Source organism: Merops nubicus, unplaced genomic scaffold (genome assembly GCF_000691845.1).
Source record: "Merops nubicus isolate BGI_N331 unplaced genomic scaffold, ASM69184v1 scaffold36495, whole genome shotgun sequence".
Lineage (NCBI taxonomy): Eukaryota > Metazoa > Chordata > Aves > Coraciiformes > Meropidae > Merops > Merops nubicus.
The window spans coordinates 15,076-27,850 of NW_008610954.1; the positions used below are offsets into that span (position 1 = coordinate 15,076).

Consider the following 12,775-nt stretch of genomic DNA (forward strand, 5'->3'; position numbering starts at 1 on the left):
CCCGGGTCTTCTGGGGGGGGCCCGTGGTGGGGCCAGCAGCAGCCTCCATCATCTACAATTACATCCTCTTCCCGCAAGCCAAAACCTTCTCGGAGAGACTTGCCATCTTCAAAGGCTGCGAGCCGGAGGAGGACTGGGCGGAGCGCGAGGTGCGGCGGCGGCAGTCGGTGGAGCTGCACTCCCCGCAGAGCCTGCCGAGGGGCATGTCCGAGAAGGTGTAGCCAAACCTGCCCCCGGGCCGGGAGAGGGGCTGCGGAAACTCTGGCGTCCCTTTCAGAGACCGCGCTCGTTCAGCTGAGCGCTTCACCTCTCCCCAGTCTCCCTTCGTTTCTGCCGGGGGACTGAAGCTGCCTCACCTCCCGGGGAGATGCGTGGTGATGCTCCTGCCCACCTCCTGTCACCCAGCTCTGCCCACGGCCGACGGCTTTCTGATGCTGCGGGAAAATGCCTTTAAACCAAAACCACCAGCGTGTAGCAACAGGAGCGAGGAGACCGGGACCCTGCCCTGGGGCAGCTCCTTCCACGGCCCCCCGCAGGAGCAGCGCTCGGTGCAGTTCGCTCCGCGGCGCAGGGTTGTTATTGCAGCCGTTTGCTGGGCGTGGAGCTTCCCACCCGATGCCTCACTGGGCTCCACTCGGCTGCCTCCCTTTCCTTCTCCCTGCCCGGCACGGGGAACCAAGCTGCCCTCTGCCACCTCCACGGGACACGGGCATTGGTGCTCACAGAGCCTCTGTCCTGAGAAGACAGGACTGGGAGCGTGTCCTCGAGTCCCTGCTGACCCCACTGGGGAGCTCTCGCCACAGCTCTCTCCTCTGACAATGAGAAAACTCCTGATTTTCAGCCCAAATTCATCCACAGTTCATTTGCTCTTGGACCAGTGTTTTCCTTTAGCCTCGATGCTTCATCTCTCTCCCTAGTTTCTGTTTTATTTCCTCTGTTTCTGCTCCACTCTGAGTAACACAAAGTGTTTCAGATGTGACCTTCTCCATCACTTGCTTCCCACAGCCCAGACCTTCTCATGGCTTGTCACACCAACCCACCCCACTCTTTTATTCTGTGTCAGGACATGGTTACGGTCCCCAGGATAGTCACTGAATTGGGGTTGTCTTTGGGATGCAACTTGGCTCTTTCAGCTATTCTTTCAATCCCATTTCTATTGCTTAGCCTGTAAGTCACACGTCTCCAGCATGACAACCTAATGCTTGTCTCAGCTGGTGACATCTCCCCAGCATTGCACCTTCACAAAATGCCACCACCACTTCCAGGCTTTTTCTGCTAAGGCTGTTAATGGAAATAGTCAATAAGAGTGGACCCAAATCATATGAAACGTTACTGATTATTTTCCTCCCTCTGTTTTGACATGAGCCACCACCAAATGATGCTCTTCTCTTCCTCTTTGGCCACTGTGCTCTGCCTGTACCAGTCTCCTCCTCCTATTGAATTAATAATTTCCTCTGTTCCTCAAATGCGTGCTAGTGGCTGTTGCTGGAAACAAAAGGAGTAAACAAAGCTTTGATGTGCCCCAGACAAGGTGTTATCATGGTCTTCATTGCACCACACCAAGTGAGGCTGAGAGGACAGGAGCTCCTGCATCAGCTCCTCGGGCTGTCACTGGCTGTCCCCAATGCCACTGCAAAACAAGGGGAGAAACTGTCACAGATACCAACCTTTATTTGCTGCAGCCAAGGATCCCTTTCTGCCCAGGAGAACCTCAGTGCAGATAGCCCCAGAAGGCTGCCAGTGAAGCACAGCAGGTCTAGCGCTTGTTTAACCCATTCTCTGCCACAGCAAAAATGTTGATTCTGGTCCTCCACCGTGTTCCCTCCACGGCACAGGAACTCCTGCAGTTATTTCAGGAAAGGCTTTGCAAGAAAATCTGTCTGTCCTCAGCAATGGGAATTAAAATTGTGTTTCAAATCAACCAGAGTGTAACATTGTATTTAAATCACTGAATAGTTGTAGAACTAGTTTGCATTTTTGTTACTTTTCAAAGGAAAACAAATCCACCTTTGCCAGCAAAACTGAGAGAAACTTACCCGCAAGTTACCATGGCAGTGTTCTGCTGTGTAAAGTACCATACAGCTGAGCCTCTTTGTGTGTGAGTGTGATGTTCAAGCTAATTACACGTCTCTTTTCCTTCAGACCTAAGTGTTTTAATTTATTATTTGCCCTGACAATGTTTAAACTCGACCTAAACTGCACAGTGCCCAAAAATGAGTTCTAATGTCTAAAAATTCCTGTACTTTTTCAAATAAAGTGCTTAAAATTCACTTCTACCCACTGAATTAGTACACGTGAATCAAATGATGACACATTTATGGTCATATAATATATAAACACTCACAAAAAGTCACCTCCCAGACCCGACCTCCCACAGCCACCAGTGCAGCCCAGCCCAGTCCAGCTGTGAGGGCAGCTGCCTCGTGCCAGCGACCTGGTGATGGGCAAAAGTGACAGGAAAGGAACAACCCCCACCCTCTAAACAGAGACCCATACAATAAAGACCATTCTCGCTTCAGCACCCCTCGGATGCTGCAGTTTCTAACCTGGCCCAGCCTGCCAGTGTTAACACGAAGCCATCTCACTCAAGCAGATTCCCGGATGGCTAAAGGAGCCCCGAGTCCCCTCGAGTCAATGAGGAGCATGAATTTACCTGCTCTGCAGAGCTGTGTCATGGGCTGCAACGACACTTCCAAAACTCGCACCGTCAGGAAACCGAGCCAGTCATTCCAGATTTACACCAGGACAACTCAAATTAGAGGGCAGGATCAGCAACCCAGAAATCAGAACTGCCACAGAGCAACCTACAACCCCGCTGCATGGGTAACCCTTGCCATGGCAGACCTCAGCAGGAGTCCTCTGAGCCAGGATTTGAAGCCACCCTGTCCACGACCTCATGACTCCACAACAGACATCTGCAATATCTATTGCACCACACATCAGCCCGTGTCAGCTTCATCACGGACCTGTGATAAATAATACAACCAAGAAATCATAATGAAAAGCTCTGTACAACATGTCTCAGGTCACAATGCCATCCAGATTCCTCTCTGTTATGTTATATATGGCGCTTATAGGTGCTTTGGAGCCTGGTTGTGCTTTGAGTTCTCCCCTGCCTTGACACAACCAAACCACCTCCACTGCAGAGCTGGTCCCTGCTCTCCAGCTCCACACCTTCCCGTCCCAGGAGGAGGCACGGCAGGGTGGCACCAAGGACAAGAGGGCAGATTGCTTTCCCAGCAGCAGCTTTCTCCCCACATCATTTCAGCTTTGTTCCTAAGCATGCTCCTTGCAGTCTTGAAAGGAGAACACCAGGGTGAAGAAGACACTTCCATGGCAAACACGCTTCAAGTGGAAAAACACCACTGCCCCAAGCACAACTGCATCTGAATCCTGAGGACACCGATAACCAGCTGCTGGCCCCTAAGAATTCCAAGTATTTCTCTGGATGAGCAGAAATGCAGCCTCCTGATGTGGCTGGTGCACGTGGCTTGGCTGGAAAGGGCAAGACCTGAAAATCAGGACATCAGGGTTTCAAGCCCAGCTTCCTCCCTGGGTGATCTCAGACAGGTCTTTTTTCTAACCAGCCCTTTGCTTTCCCTGCTACACATTATTATCCCCATGTCACAATTTAATGATTTCAATGCAGATTCATTATTTAGGATGCTGGCATTTCCATGTGGGTCAGAGCAGCCCCAAAGCGTTGCACACCTTAGTCAGGTAAATTCCAAGCAGAGAGCAGAGCAATGCTGTCATTAAGCACCAACACTATTCCTCATTTAAACAGCATCAGCCCAGGTTACAGGCCCACGGGCTACAAGGTCACTGAGACCACCCAGCTCAGCACAGCAGCCACCAAGGGCTGCAGGACAGCTTCAGGACCAGCTTCTCCAGCCAAAGCGGTGGGATGGCAGCAGGGGACAGAGACACCCCCAAAGCCAAACTCATGGGTTTTTGCTTCAAAGCAGGGCCGGGTCTCTAGGGGAAGCAAAATGCTCCTTGCTGCAGGGCAGGAGAAGGTGGAAACACCACCAGCCTCCGGCCAGCAGAGCAATCCCTTTAAAGAGAGCACAAGCAGATGGTGGTTTAGATAAGAGAAGTCCTTGAAAGCCTCATCTGAAACATCTGTACCGAGACACCAAGTTGCTCTAGGAAGCAAGTGAGGCTTTGTCCTGATCCCACCTTTCCTTACCACCACAGCAAGAAGCAGGCCCAGGAACCGAGGACAAGGAGGGGAAAGTTTCCTACTTCTTGCTCTACTTTTAATTCCCAGTGCACGTGATTTTTTTCCCCCATCAGTGGCTTGCTGCAAACTCCCAAAGCTGAGCCAGCAAGTAACACCCATTCTCTTAAAAATAAACTAAGCCAAACTTTCTCCTCTGGCCTTCTAATCCCAGCTAATCACAGATTCCAGCAGAAGCGGTTGTCTCCTGTTATTATTCCTGCTTGTAGTATCGTGCCAGTTTTAAGGTACTTGGTCAAGATACAGAGCCAGGTGAGGGGAAAAAAGCAAAAACGAGCTGGTCTGGGTCTCAGCAGCATTTATAATCCAAACTTGGCTGCATGCAACACCATCTTCTGGGCCTTGAGGTCCAACTCAGAGCTGAATTCCTCAGAAATCTGGGCTGCCACAGAAATAACTAATTAAGAGCAGCCCCATTCAGGCTCAGAAAATGAAATCAGCAAACTGGGGACGACAAGGACCAACACACGTATTCAGCTAATAACACACACGCCTCTGTGGGCGAGGCAGAGCCTCGGGAGGGCCCCAGGCGAGGATGAGGCACCAGCTGCCTTCCTCCCACACAGGCACCCTGCATCTCAACCCAGCAGTGGGCCTGGGTCCTTGTCCCCCACCAGCACATCGTCCCCAAACCATGTGGCCCTGCCATTGAGTGGTGGATGTGGATGATTTTTGGCTGTGTTTTCTGCTGATGCCAGTGAGGAGGAAGAGGAAGAAGAACACAGCTAAACCTGCTCTCCTTGCAGAAAGCCTCCTTGTCTTATTTCCTCCAAAAGCCTGGGGTGAAACAAGGTATGAATGACCCTGCCATAGGTGTCCTTCTGTCAGCAGGGATCTGCGCAATTCCTTCTCAACATCTTGCCCAATTCAGTTCAATTTGAAACATCAAAGCCACTTTCAGTTCATACAAGGTCCTTGGAGGGCATGCAGCCAGGGAGAGGAAAAGGAGCCTTCCCAACACCTGCTCAACATGGTTAGACATCAGAGAAGCCAAGCAGGAATTCCCCAGTGAGGAAAGTCTAGCAAACAGCCTCGGGAAAAGAGCTTTTGCGTGGCATGTTGTTAGAGAAGCATCTTGTTGCTCTCTGCAAGTTTTCCCCATTGTTTCCAGCCCTACTTGGTTCTATCTCCTAGGCAGCCAGAGGGCTTTGCTGTAGCAGGTTATTATCCACAGTTGGGAATCTGGGAGAGCCTCTTTCAGCTCAATGCCATGTTTTAGCTGAAGCCAGGCATGTGGTGGAGGAGCTGCCAGCAGAACGTGGCCACCTCGGAGGGAGATCTGCAGTGGGCACCTTCCGAAAGAGTTTGGAGAATGGGATCCAGCTGGAGCCACAGACCAGGCTGAAGGAAGTGGCAAACAATTACTCCAGCTGGAATCTGGCCAGGATGTCTTGAAATACCAGCTTGCAAAACTTTCGCCAAAACATGCCAACAGACCAGGTGCTTCTAGGATAACAGATGTGGGGTTTAACTCTGCAACCTTCCCCAGGACCAGCAGCACCGGGAGGAATTAACGCCACAATGGATCCTCAGTCCCTCGAGACTCTCCAGGTCTGTTTGCTAAGCTCAGGACTTTGGGCACAGCTCATCTGGGCACAGCTTCCTGAGAAAGGCTCATTTATTTTCAGATCTGGAGGAAGAAGTCCTCTCTTCTTGCTCTGAATAGGAATCCCTCCTAGCTTTTGACCCCACAGGATGTCTGCAGGTCTGACTGCACCCAGCAGAAGGCAGCAGTGAATGCAACTTTTTTAGCATTTGTTAAAATTTGAAGGGGATTTTAAATGCTCTTACTGCTCTCCTGCACATAGAGCTCTGCTCACCAGGGGCTGGAGCGCGCCCGTTTCCGCAGAGGCGCGTGGCAGCCGTGGGTAACCCAGCCTGGGCTCCCTGTGCTAGGCATGAAGAGATGCCATCACTTCAGAAAGCCAAGAGGCAATCAAGCAAGCAAGGAAAGCAGATTTGGCACCCAAAGCCATTTAAAAAAAAAATAAAAATCCTGGCAGAAGTCTGCAAGGACTACAAGGGAACCAAGGATTCATTGTTAAGTGTCACCAGAGCCTTTTTCCGCCCCAAAAGCTCAGTCCCCAACAGCTTTGAGAGCCTCCTCCTCCGCTCCCTGCCAGCCAAAGATTTACAGCTGGACAGATTTAGGATGGAGGGCAGAGCCACGAGCACATGAAAGGAGATGTGTAAACATGGCCTCTGTCGATGCAAAGCCTGTGGCTTTATGCTGGCATTCCCAAGGGCAAAATCACTGACCTCGTTGAGCAATAGCTTGAAAGGCAAAAAGAAAAGAAAAGGGCCCAAGATGACACGGGGAGGATACACCCTCCCTGGCTACAGGCAGCAAGCACCCTCCAACTGCCAACCCACACACGGATGAAACCCACACCCGATGCTCTGCGAGGAGCAGCAAAGCAGAATGGCACCAAGGAGGTCCACGTCAGGCTGAGCAGCAGTCAGCCCCCTTGCCGAGAGCTCCACCATCCCATTCAGCCTCCACCCAGACACCCTGAGGAAGCCCCAGCTGGTCTACAGCTTCCCAGCTCAGCAAAGCACCCCCAGCCCCCCAGCAAGCTGCAGACCACTCAATCCCTGGCGCTGAGCTGTCTGGACAGCCTGGGAGCAGCTCCAGGGGCTTCTTTGCTTTACGTTTCCACATCCCAGTGTAAACCGAACGCGCTGGGAGCCCTGCCCCAGGAGAAGCTTCTCCAGCCCAACGCCTGCAAAAAGACTTTCCAAACAAAAGTAGAGTCCTCTCTGGTCTGCAAGCACACAGAGGAAGGGAATATTAACTACACCTCTGCTAATGAAACACCCAGAACCTGGCGAGAGGTAGTAAAAGGGAAAAGCAGAGGAGGGAGTGTGGCATCGTTATGCAACCACATTATCTAACGACCATGGAGACACCCTATAGGGGCTCTTTGTTTGCAGAGGGAAGGAGAAAGAAATGCAACCAACATCTGAGTCACTGGTTCACCAAGAGGCTCCGAAGTTATTTTCAGATGGAAACTTTTCCAGTTTCACATGATAATTTGGGAGGACTGGCTAATTCCCTGGCTCCACCCACCGCCTTGTAACACAGCTCCCTGCTGCTCTTGCATATATAGATAGGTATGGCCCTAAAACCGGGCGCAGACAGAAGAGCCTGGAGAGAGAGGAAACCTAAACTTTCTTCCTTCCTAGCTGCCCGCCACCCGCTCCCACCATGAAGAAGGAAATATTAACCCTGGCCTTCGCTCGATCCGTCTTTGTCGAGTTTCTCTCCACCCTCATCTTCGTCTTCATCGGCCTGGGCTCGGCGCTGAAGTGGCCGTCGGCCCTGCCCAGCATCCTGCAGATCGCGCTGGCCTTTGGCCTGGCCATCGGCACCCTGGTGCAGGCGTTCGGCCACATCAGCGGCGCCCACATCAACCCTGCCGTGACCATCGCCTTCTTCGTGGGGAACCAGATCTCCTTCCTCCGCACGCTCTTCTACGTCGTCGCCCAGCTGGTGGGGGCCATCGCCGGCGCTGGCATCCTCTATGGGGTGACACCCGCCAACACCCGTGGCAACCTGGCCATCAACGCGGTAAGCCCCCGGCCTGGGGACGCTTCTCCTCCCCCTCCCTCTGAGCGCGGAGCTGCTGCTGGCACCAGCCGAAGGAGCCAAGTCCGTGAGGACGGTTGGTCTCAGCACACGGTCCTGCGTGCCGAGGGATGGGAAGGGGGTAGAGCAAACACCGGCAGAACACTGACGTGACAGCTTTACTGTGCGGGGTAATGGATCCGTGGGCTTTTCCTCCTTTAATAAGTGCTTCCTTTCTCCCTAAGGACCCGAGTGAGTCACCCGTGCTATTGAGATACTCCTGAGAGCAGCCTCTCCACCTGGAGATTAGTGCTGGGACAGGAGCTGCACCAGGATGGAGGGGGGAGGGCAGGGAGCAGAACCCAGTCAAACCAGTACGGGCAGGGGGTGCACAAGCCCACTCTGAACTAGTCCACTGGGGGAGCTGGGAAACGGAGGTGGATGGAGGAGAGGTGGTGGAGAAGAGCTGAAGAAGGAGCAACATGCAGGGTGGTGAGGAGGGGCTGCAAGTGGCAGGAGCTGCTCTTGGAGGAGGGGAGACAGTGGGACCCTCTGAGATAAGGGGGTACAAGGAGCATGTCTCAAACCCGTGGGGCAGTGGGCACTTGAAATGGGAGTGGTGGAACTACCTGGCTGTAGTTGCATGGCCAGGTCTGGACCTCTCAGAGCAGCACAGACCTGTTGCAGAGGGTTTGGTGACCAGGATGAGGTGCTGCAACGTGTCTTCCTGCCACGCTCCATGTCCCAGACCAGTCAGCTTTAGCTGAAAACAAGTTGTGACAGCTTGGGTCACTTTGCCCTTCCCATGCCCAGTGGGGTCAAGTCCATCCAACAGTCCCCAGTGGTTAGCCCAGAGGACTTATTGGGACAGCAATAGCTCATCTTAGCCCCATGACTGCACCCCAGCCTTCACCCCAGCCCTCACCCTTATCCCGTGCCCTCCCCGGTGGCCACCAGCTGCTCACCAGCCTCTTGGGAAGGTGCTCCAGGAAGTGGAGGAGCAAAGAGTCAGGATACAACTTGCAAGGATCGAGGGGTAAAGAAACACAGGAAAAAAGGGACAGATCAGTGTGGGATCTGGTGGGAAAGCACCAAGTGCTGCAGAGAGAAGTGAGTGCAGAGAGATGAGGAGGGGCCCGGGAAGGGGCACTCGGGGGAGAAACAGCGGTGGGGGGAACACTGATCAGAAGGAAAGATCACATCTTCCCTCTCAGGGGCAGGAGCAGCGAGCCCAAGCGTGGCCAGCAGAGCACCTTGTGCCCCAGGGCTGGGCAAGGGAGACTTATTGTGCGTGGCTTTGCCACCCAAACCCACCAGCAACGCACCCGAGAGCTCTGCTGGTGATGCTGAGCCCCAGGGATGGTTAATTATTGTCGCTCTTGATGGTTTGCAGCTCAACAATAACACGACCCCAGGCCAGGCCCTCGTGGTAGAGATCATCCTCACCTTCCAGCTGGCCGCGTGCATCTTTGCGTCCACGGACAACCGGAGGAACGGCAACGTGGGCTCCCCAGCCCTCTCCATCGGCCTCTCCGTCGCCGTGGGCCACCTGGTGGGGGTGAGTGTCCCAGCAGAGGAACGGTGCAGAGGGTCCCACTAGGATGAGGCTCCCAAAATACTCCCATGAATGTTGGTCCCAGAGGGAGCTGCACTGGGAGAGCCAACAGGGGACACGCTGGGGCTCCTTTCTCCATGATGATGGAGGAACCTCCAGCTCTCTGCAAGAAAGAACACCAGGGGCCATTTCAGTCCCTGCTAAGCAACACGATGAATCTTAACCTGGTCTCCTTTCCACCCCGACAGATCTACTTCACCGGCTGCTCCATGAACCCAGCCCGGTCCTTCGGGCCCGCGGTCATCGTGAGGAAGTTCAGCCCAGCACACTGGGTGAGCAGCAGCAGCACAGCAGGACGGGCTGGCCAGGAGGCGAGGGCAGCGATTGCCACGGGGATTGCAGGGCTGGGTGATTCAGAGCCCATCCCAGGCCTGAAAGGATGAAAGGGGGCTGGGAACAAGAGAGGTTGTCCCTCCTGACGCATGGGGAACGGGTTACCCCCATAGCACAGACCCAGCAAGGGAAACTCCTCATGCAGAGGTGCACCATCCGAGGACAATAAAGCCCACAGAGAAGCCCATCTTAGGCTTTCCACTCACTCAGCACTGCCTGCAGGCTCAGATCCAACCTTGCAGAGCAGGCTTGGTGCCTCCTTCCCAGCACATCACATCTCTGTGCTCATAAAGAGTTTGATGTCTCCAGCAAGCAAAGGCTGAGAGGATTTCAGCCCAAGAAATCTACTGGAAGGGGTGTTTGCATCTCTCCATGGGCTAGGAGACGTGGAACAGTGATGGGTGCTGGTGTGACGGCTGGACCTGGTGCACCAGCCTCCAAGACCTGCTCTCACCCTCTCCCTCATTGCTTTCTAGGTGTTCTGGGTTGGACCCATCCTCGGGGCTTGCTTGGCTGCTCTGCTGTACTTCTACATCCTCGTCCCCTACTGCATGAACATGTCAGACAGGGTTGCCATCATCAAGGGCACCTACGAGTCAGAGGAGGAGTGGGAAGAGCAGAGAGAAGAAAGGAAGAAGTCCATGGAGCTGACCTCCCCATAGGAACAGCTGGAAAAGCCCCACCAAGAAAAAGGAGGGGAGGGAGCCCCACACATGGGCTCACGTGTGCACCAAAGCTAGGCAACCAACACTCCCAGCTACAGTAGACTTCTAAGCAAAATTTTAACTCAAAGACCATCTGTGACTAAGAAAGGACAGAGAACTGCAGTGTCTGTATCTAACCCCTCTACGTGAGCACGAGAACCTCTCCCAGCTTCGCTGCAGCCACCTAAGCCCAGCAATGGAGCCTCAGCCCAGGCAGCCTCTCACCTGGGGCTTCACACCCACCCGGCTGCACCCCATGTGAGTCTTGCACAGTTTTCGGAGGCCTGAGACCACGGGCTGTGGCACACGCAGGATTTCAGCCCTGCGGCTGGCGGCCCAGGGATGGAGACACCCTGTAGACCCCAGCAGGGAAGAATGGGCACAGAAGAACCCCCCCAGCTCCCTCCCCGCTGCTCATAGATGCTCTTCCGCGCTAGCTGGTGCTGGTGAGTCCGATGTATTCATGGCTGCAGAAGGAACAGGATTTTTGGATTTTGTGTTGAGATCTTTGTAATATACTATATTATTTATTGTGAATAAAGGAAATTTTAAAAAAAAATGACAGGCGCACATCTGCTTGGGTACCAAATTTTAGGAGCAAAATGCGGTTAAGCTGGATGCAAAGCACTCCCAAAGAGCCAGGGCAGGAGCAAGTGCTGGGACCCCAAATCCTGTGGCAGCTGGGCTGGGAGGTGGCAGTCACTCATCCTGAGAAGGACAAACAGGCACCAGGGTTGGAGCGGGGCGAGAGCAGGAGGTGCCTCGTGGCAGGGTGCCAGGTCCAGGGCTCTCTGAAGCCCATCTCCGAGGCTCCCATGAGCTGGGAGGAGCCCACAGCAATCCCTCCCGACCTTCACTGGTTGGACTCGGGCACAGCTTTCTGCCACACCAGTTCTCCCAGACAGCTCCACCAGTGCCCTCAAAAACTGACCCACAATGCTCCCCAGCCCCCTCGCCGGGTGCCAAATCCACACCTTCACCCTGACCTTCTGCCGTAGCCCTGCTCTTCCAGTTCTGCCACAACCCTCTGCCAAAGTATCTTGCTCCTGACCTGGGCATGGGGGCACCGGGCACTGGCACCGTCCCAGCCGTCCCTCCCCCTGCTCCCTAAACCCGGCCTCGTGCAAAGCTGCACAATCACAGACCCTCTGCTCCGGCACAGGGGAGGTCCCTGCCCAGCTCAGACCCCAAGGAAGGTGGGAGACGCTGGCCTGGGAGCTCCCCAACCCCCGGTGCAGCTCGATCCCAGCCAGACAGGTTATGCCACCTTGCATGGCAGTGTCAGGGAGGGCAGGCAGCATCACCTACATTTTAGCACGCCTAAGCAGATTTGCAATCCAGGCTGTGGCACTGCAGGAGCCTGGGGAGCAGCAGACCCTTGTCGCTCACCTTCCTTTGCCTCCCTCTCCCCATCCCGTTCTCAACAGAAGCAGACAGTGACAAGTGGGAGGGGAAAAGGAGGTGGAAAAGTCCTTAGTGTGGGCCACACAAGTCAGCAGTAGAGCTAGGAAGCTAAAAATGCAGCCCTGAACCCTTTCTTAACCCTCCCACCTCACCCCTCCTCCAGGGTGGGCCGAGATCTACAACCCTTCTGTGACTCAGTTTCCCCTTTTGTAAGGGGGGAGAACACGAACCCCCTTTCTCACTGGGGAAAAGCAGCATGGTCACACGTGGCATGGGAGATGCTCTACAGACATTAGACACCTCCAGATCCCAGAGACACCCCTCTCAGAGCGACCCACAGTGAAGGTCTGGGGCAGGTCAGCATCCCCAAAAGCCGCATCCCGCGTTCTCCTCCCACTGCACCCAAGACCCTGACGACGCCCCCCAAGGTGCATTCAGACACACAGCCCCCCAGGCAGGGGCTCCTGGGCCCCCCATCGCCTCGCTGCTCTAAACCTCCCCCACCCTAGGGCCGGAGGAGGGGCCCAGAGGCACAGCCCACAGCCCCTCCCAGGGTGCGAATCGAGGGCCAGCGCTGCGCCCCGTGGAGGTCCCAGCCCGCACCAGTACCCGGAGAGGAAACCCGGCCTGGGTGTGAGCCCTCCCTGGGGATGAATCAGAGGATCCCGCGGCAGCACAAACAGCATCCAGAGCCTGGCTGAAGCCCGGGGGCAGGACGACCCCGCGCAGGGCGGGGGGCACAGGGAATTAACCCCCTCCCCAAAGCGCAGGCAGCGGTGGACCCTAAACCACGGGCTGGTGCAGGCTGGAGCCCGGGGGCACACCAGCAAAGCCAGCAGCATCTCTACGTGGTGCAGAATTTGGGGGCTGAGCGGGAGCCCCGACGGAACCTCCCCGGCCGGCTTCTC

The 12,775-nt window shown here is 54.8% G+C and overlaps 2 protein-coding genes across 2 annotated transcripts in view; both read left to right on the forward strand.

Annotated features, from left to right (window-relative positions):
- Positions 1-221, forward strand: part of AQP2 (aquaporin 2 (collecting duct)) — a 3,946-nt gene extending 3,725 nt beyond the window's left edge. Inside the window, exon 4 of the mRNA XM_008941075.1 lies at positions 4-221. Coding sequence (XP_008939323.1) covers positions 4-221 — 218 coding nt within the window. The remainder of the gene's footprint in view (positions 1-3) is intronic.
- A 7,148-nt stretch (positions 222-7,369) lies between these two features.
- LOC103773695 (aquaporin-5-like) lies at positions 7,370-10,421 on the forward strand. Its single transcript, XM_008941074.1, has 4 exons — positions 7,370-7,814; positions 9,205-9,369; positions 9,615-9,698; positions 10,236-10,421. The coding sequence occupies exons 1-4, from the start codon at positions 7,452-7,454 to the stop codon at positions 10,419-10,421; spliced, it is 798 nt and encodes a 265-aa protein (XP_008939322.1). The 5' UTR covers positions 7,370-7,451.
- Positions 10,422-12,775: the final 2,354 nt, after the last annotated feature.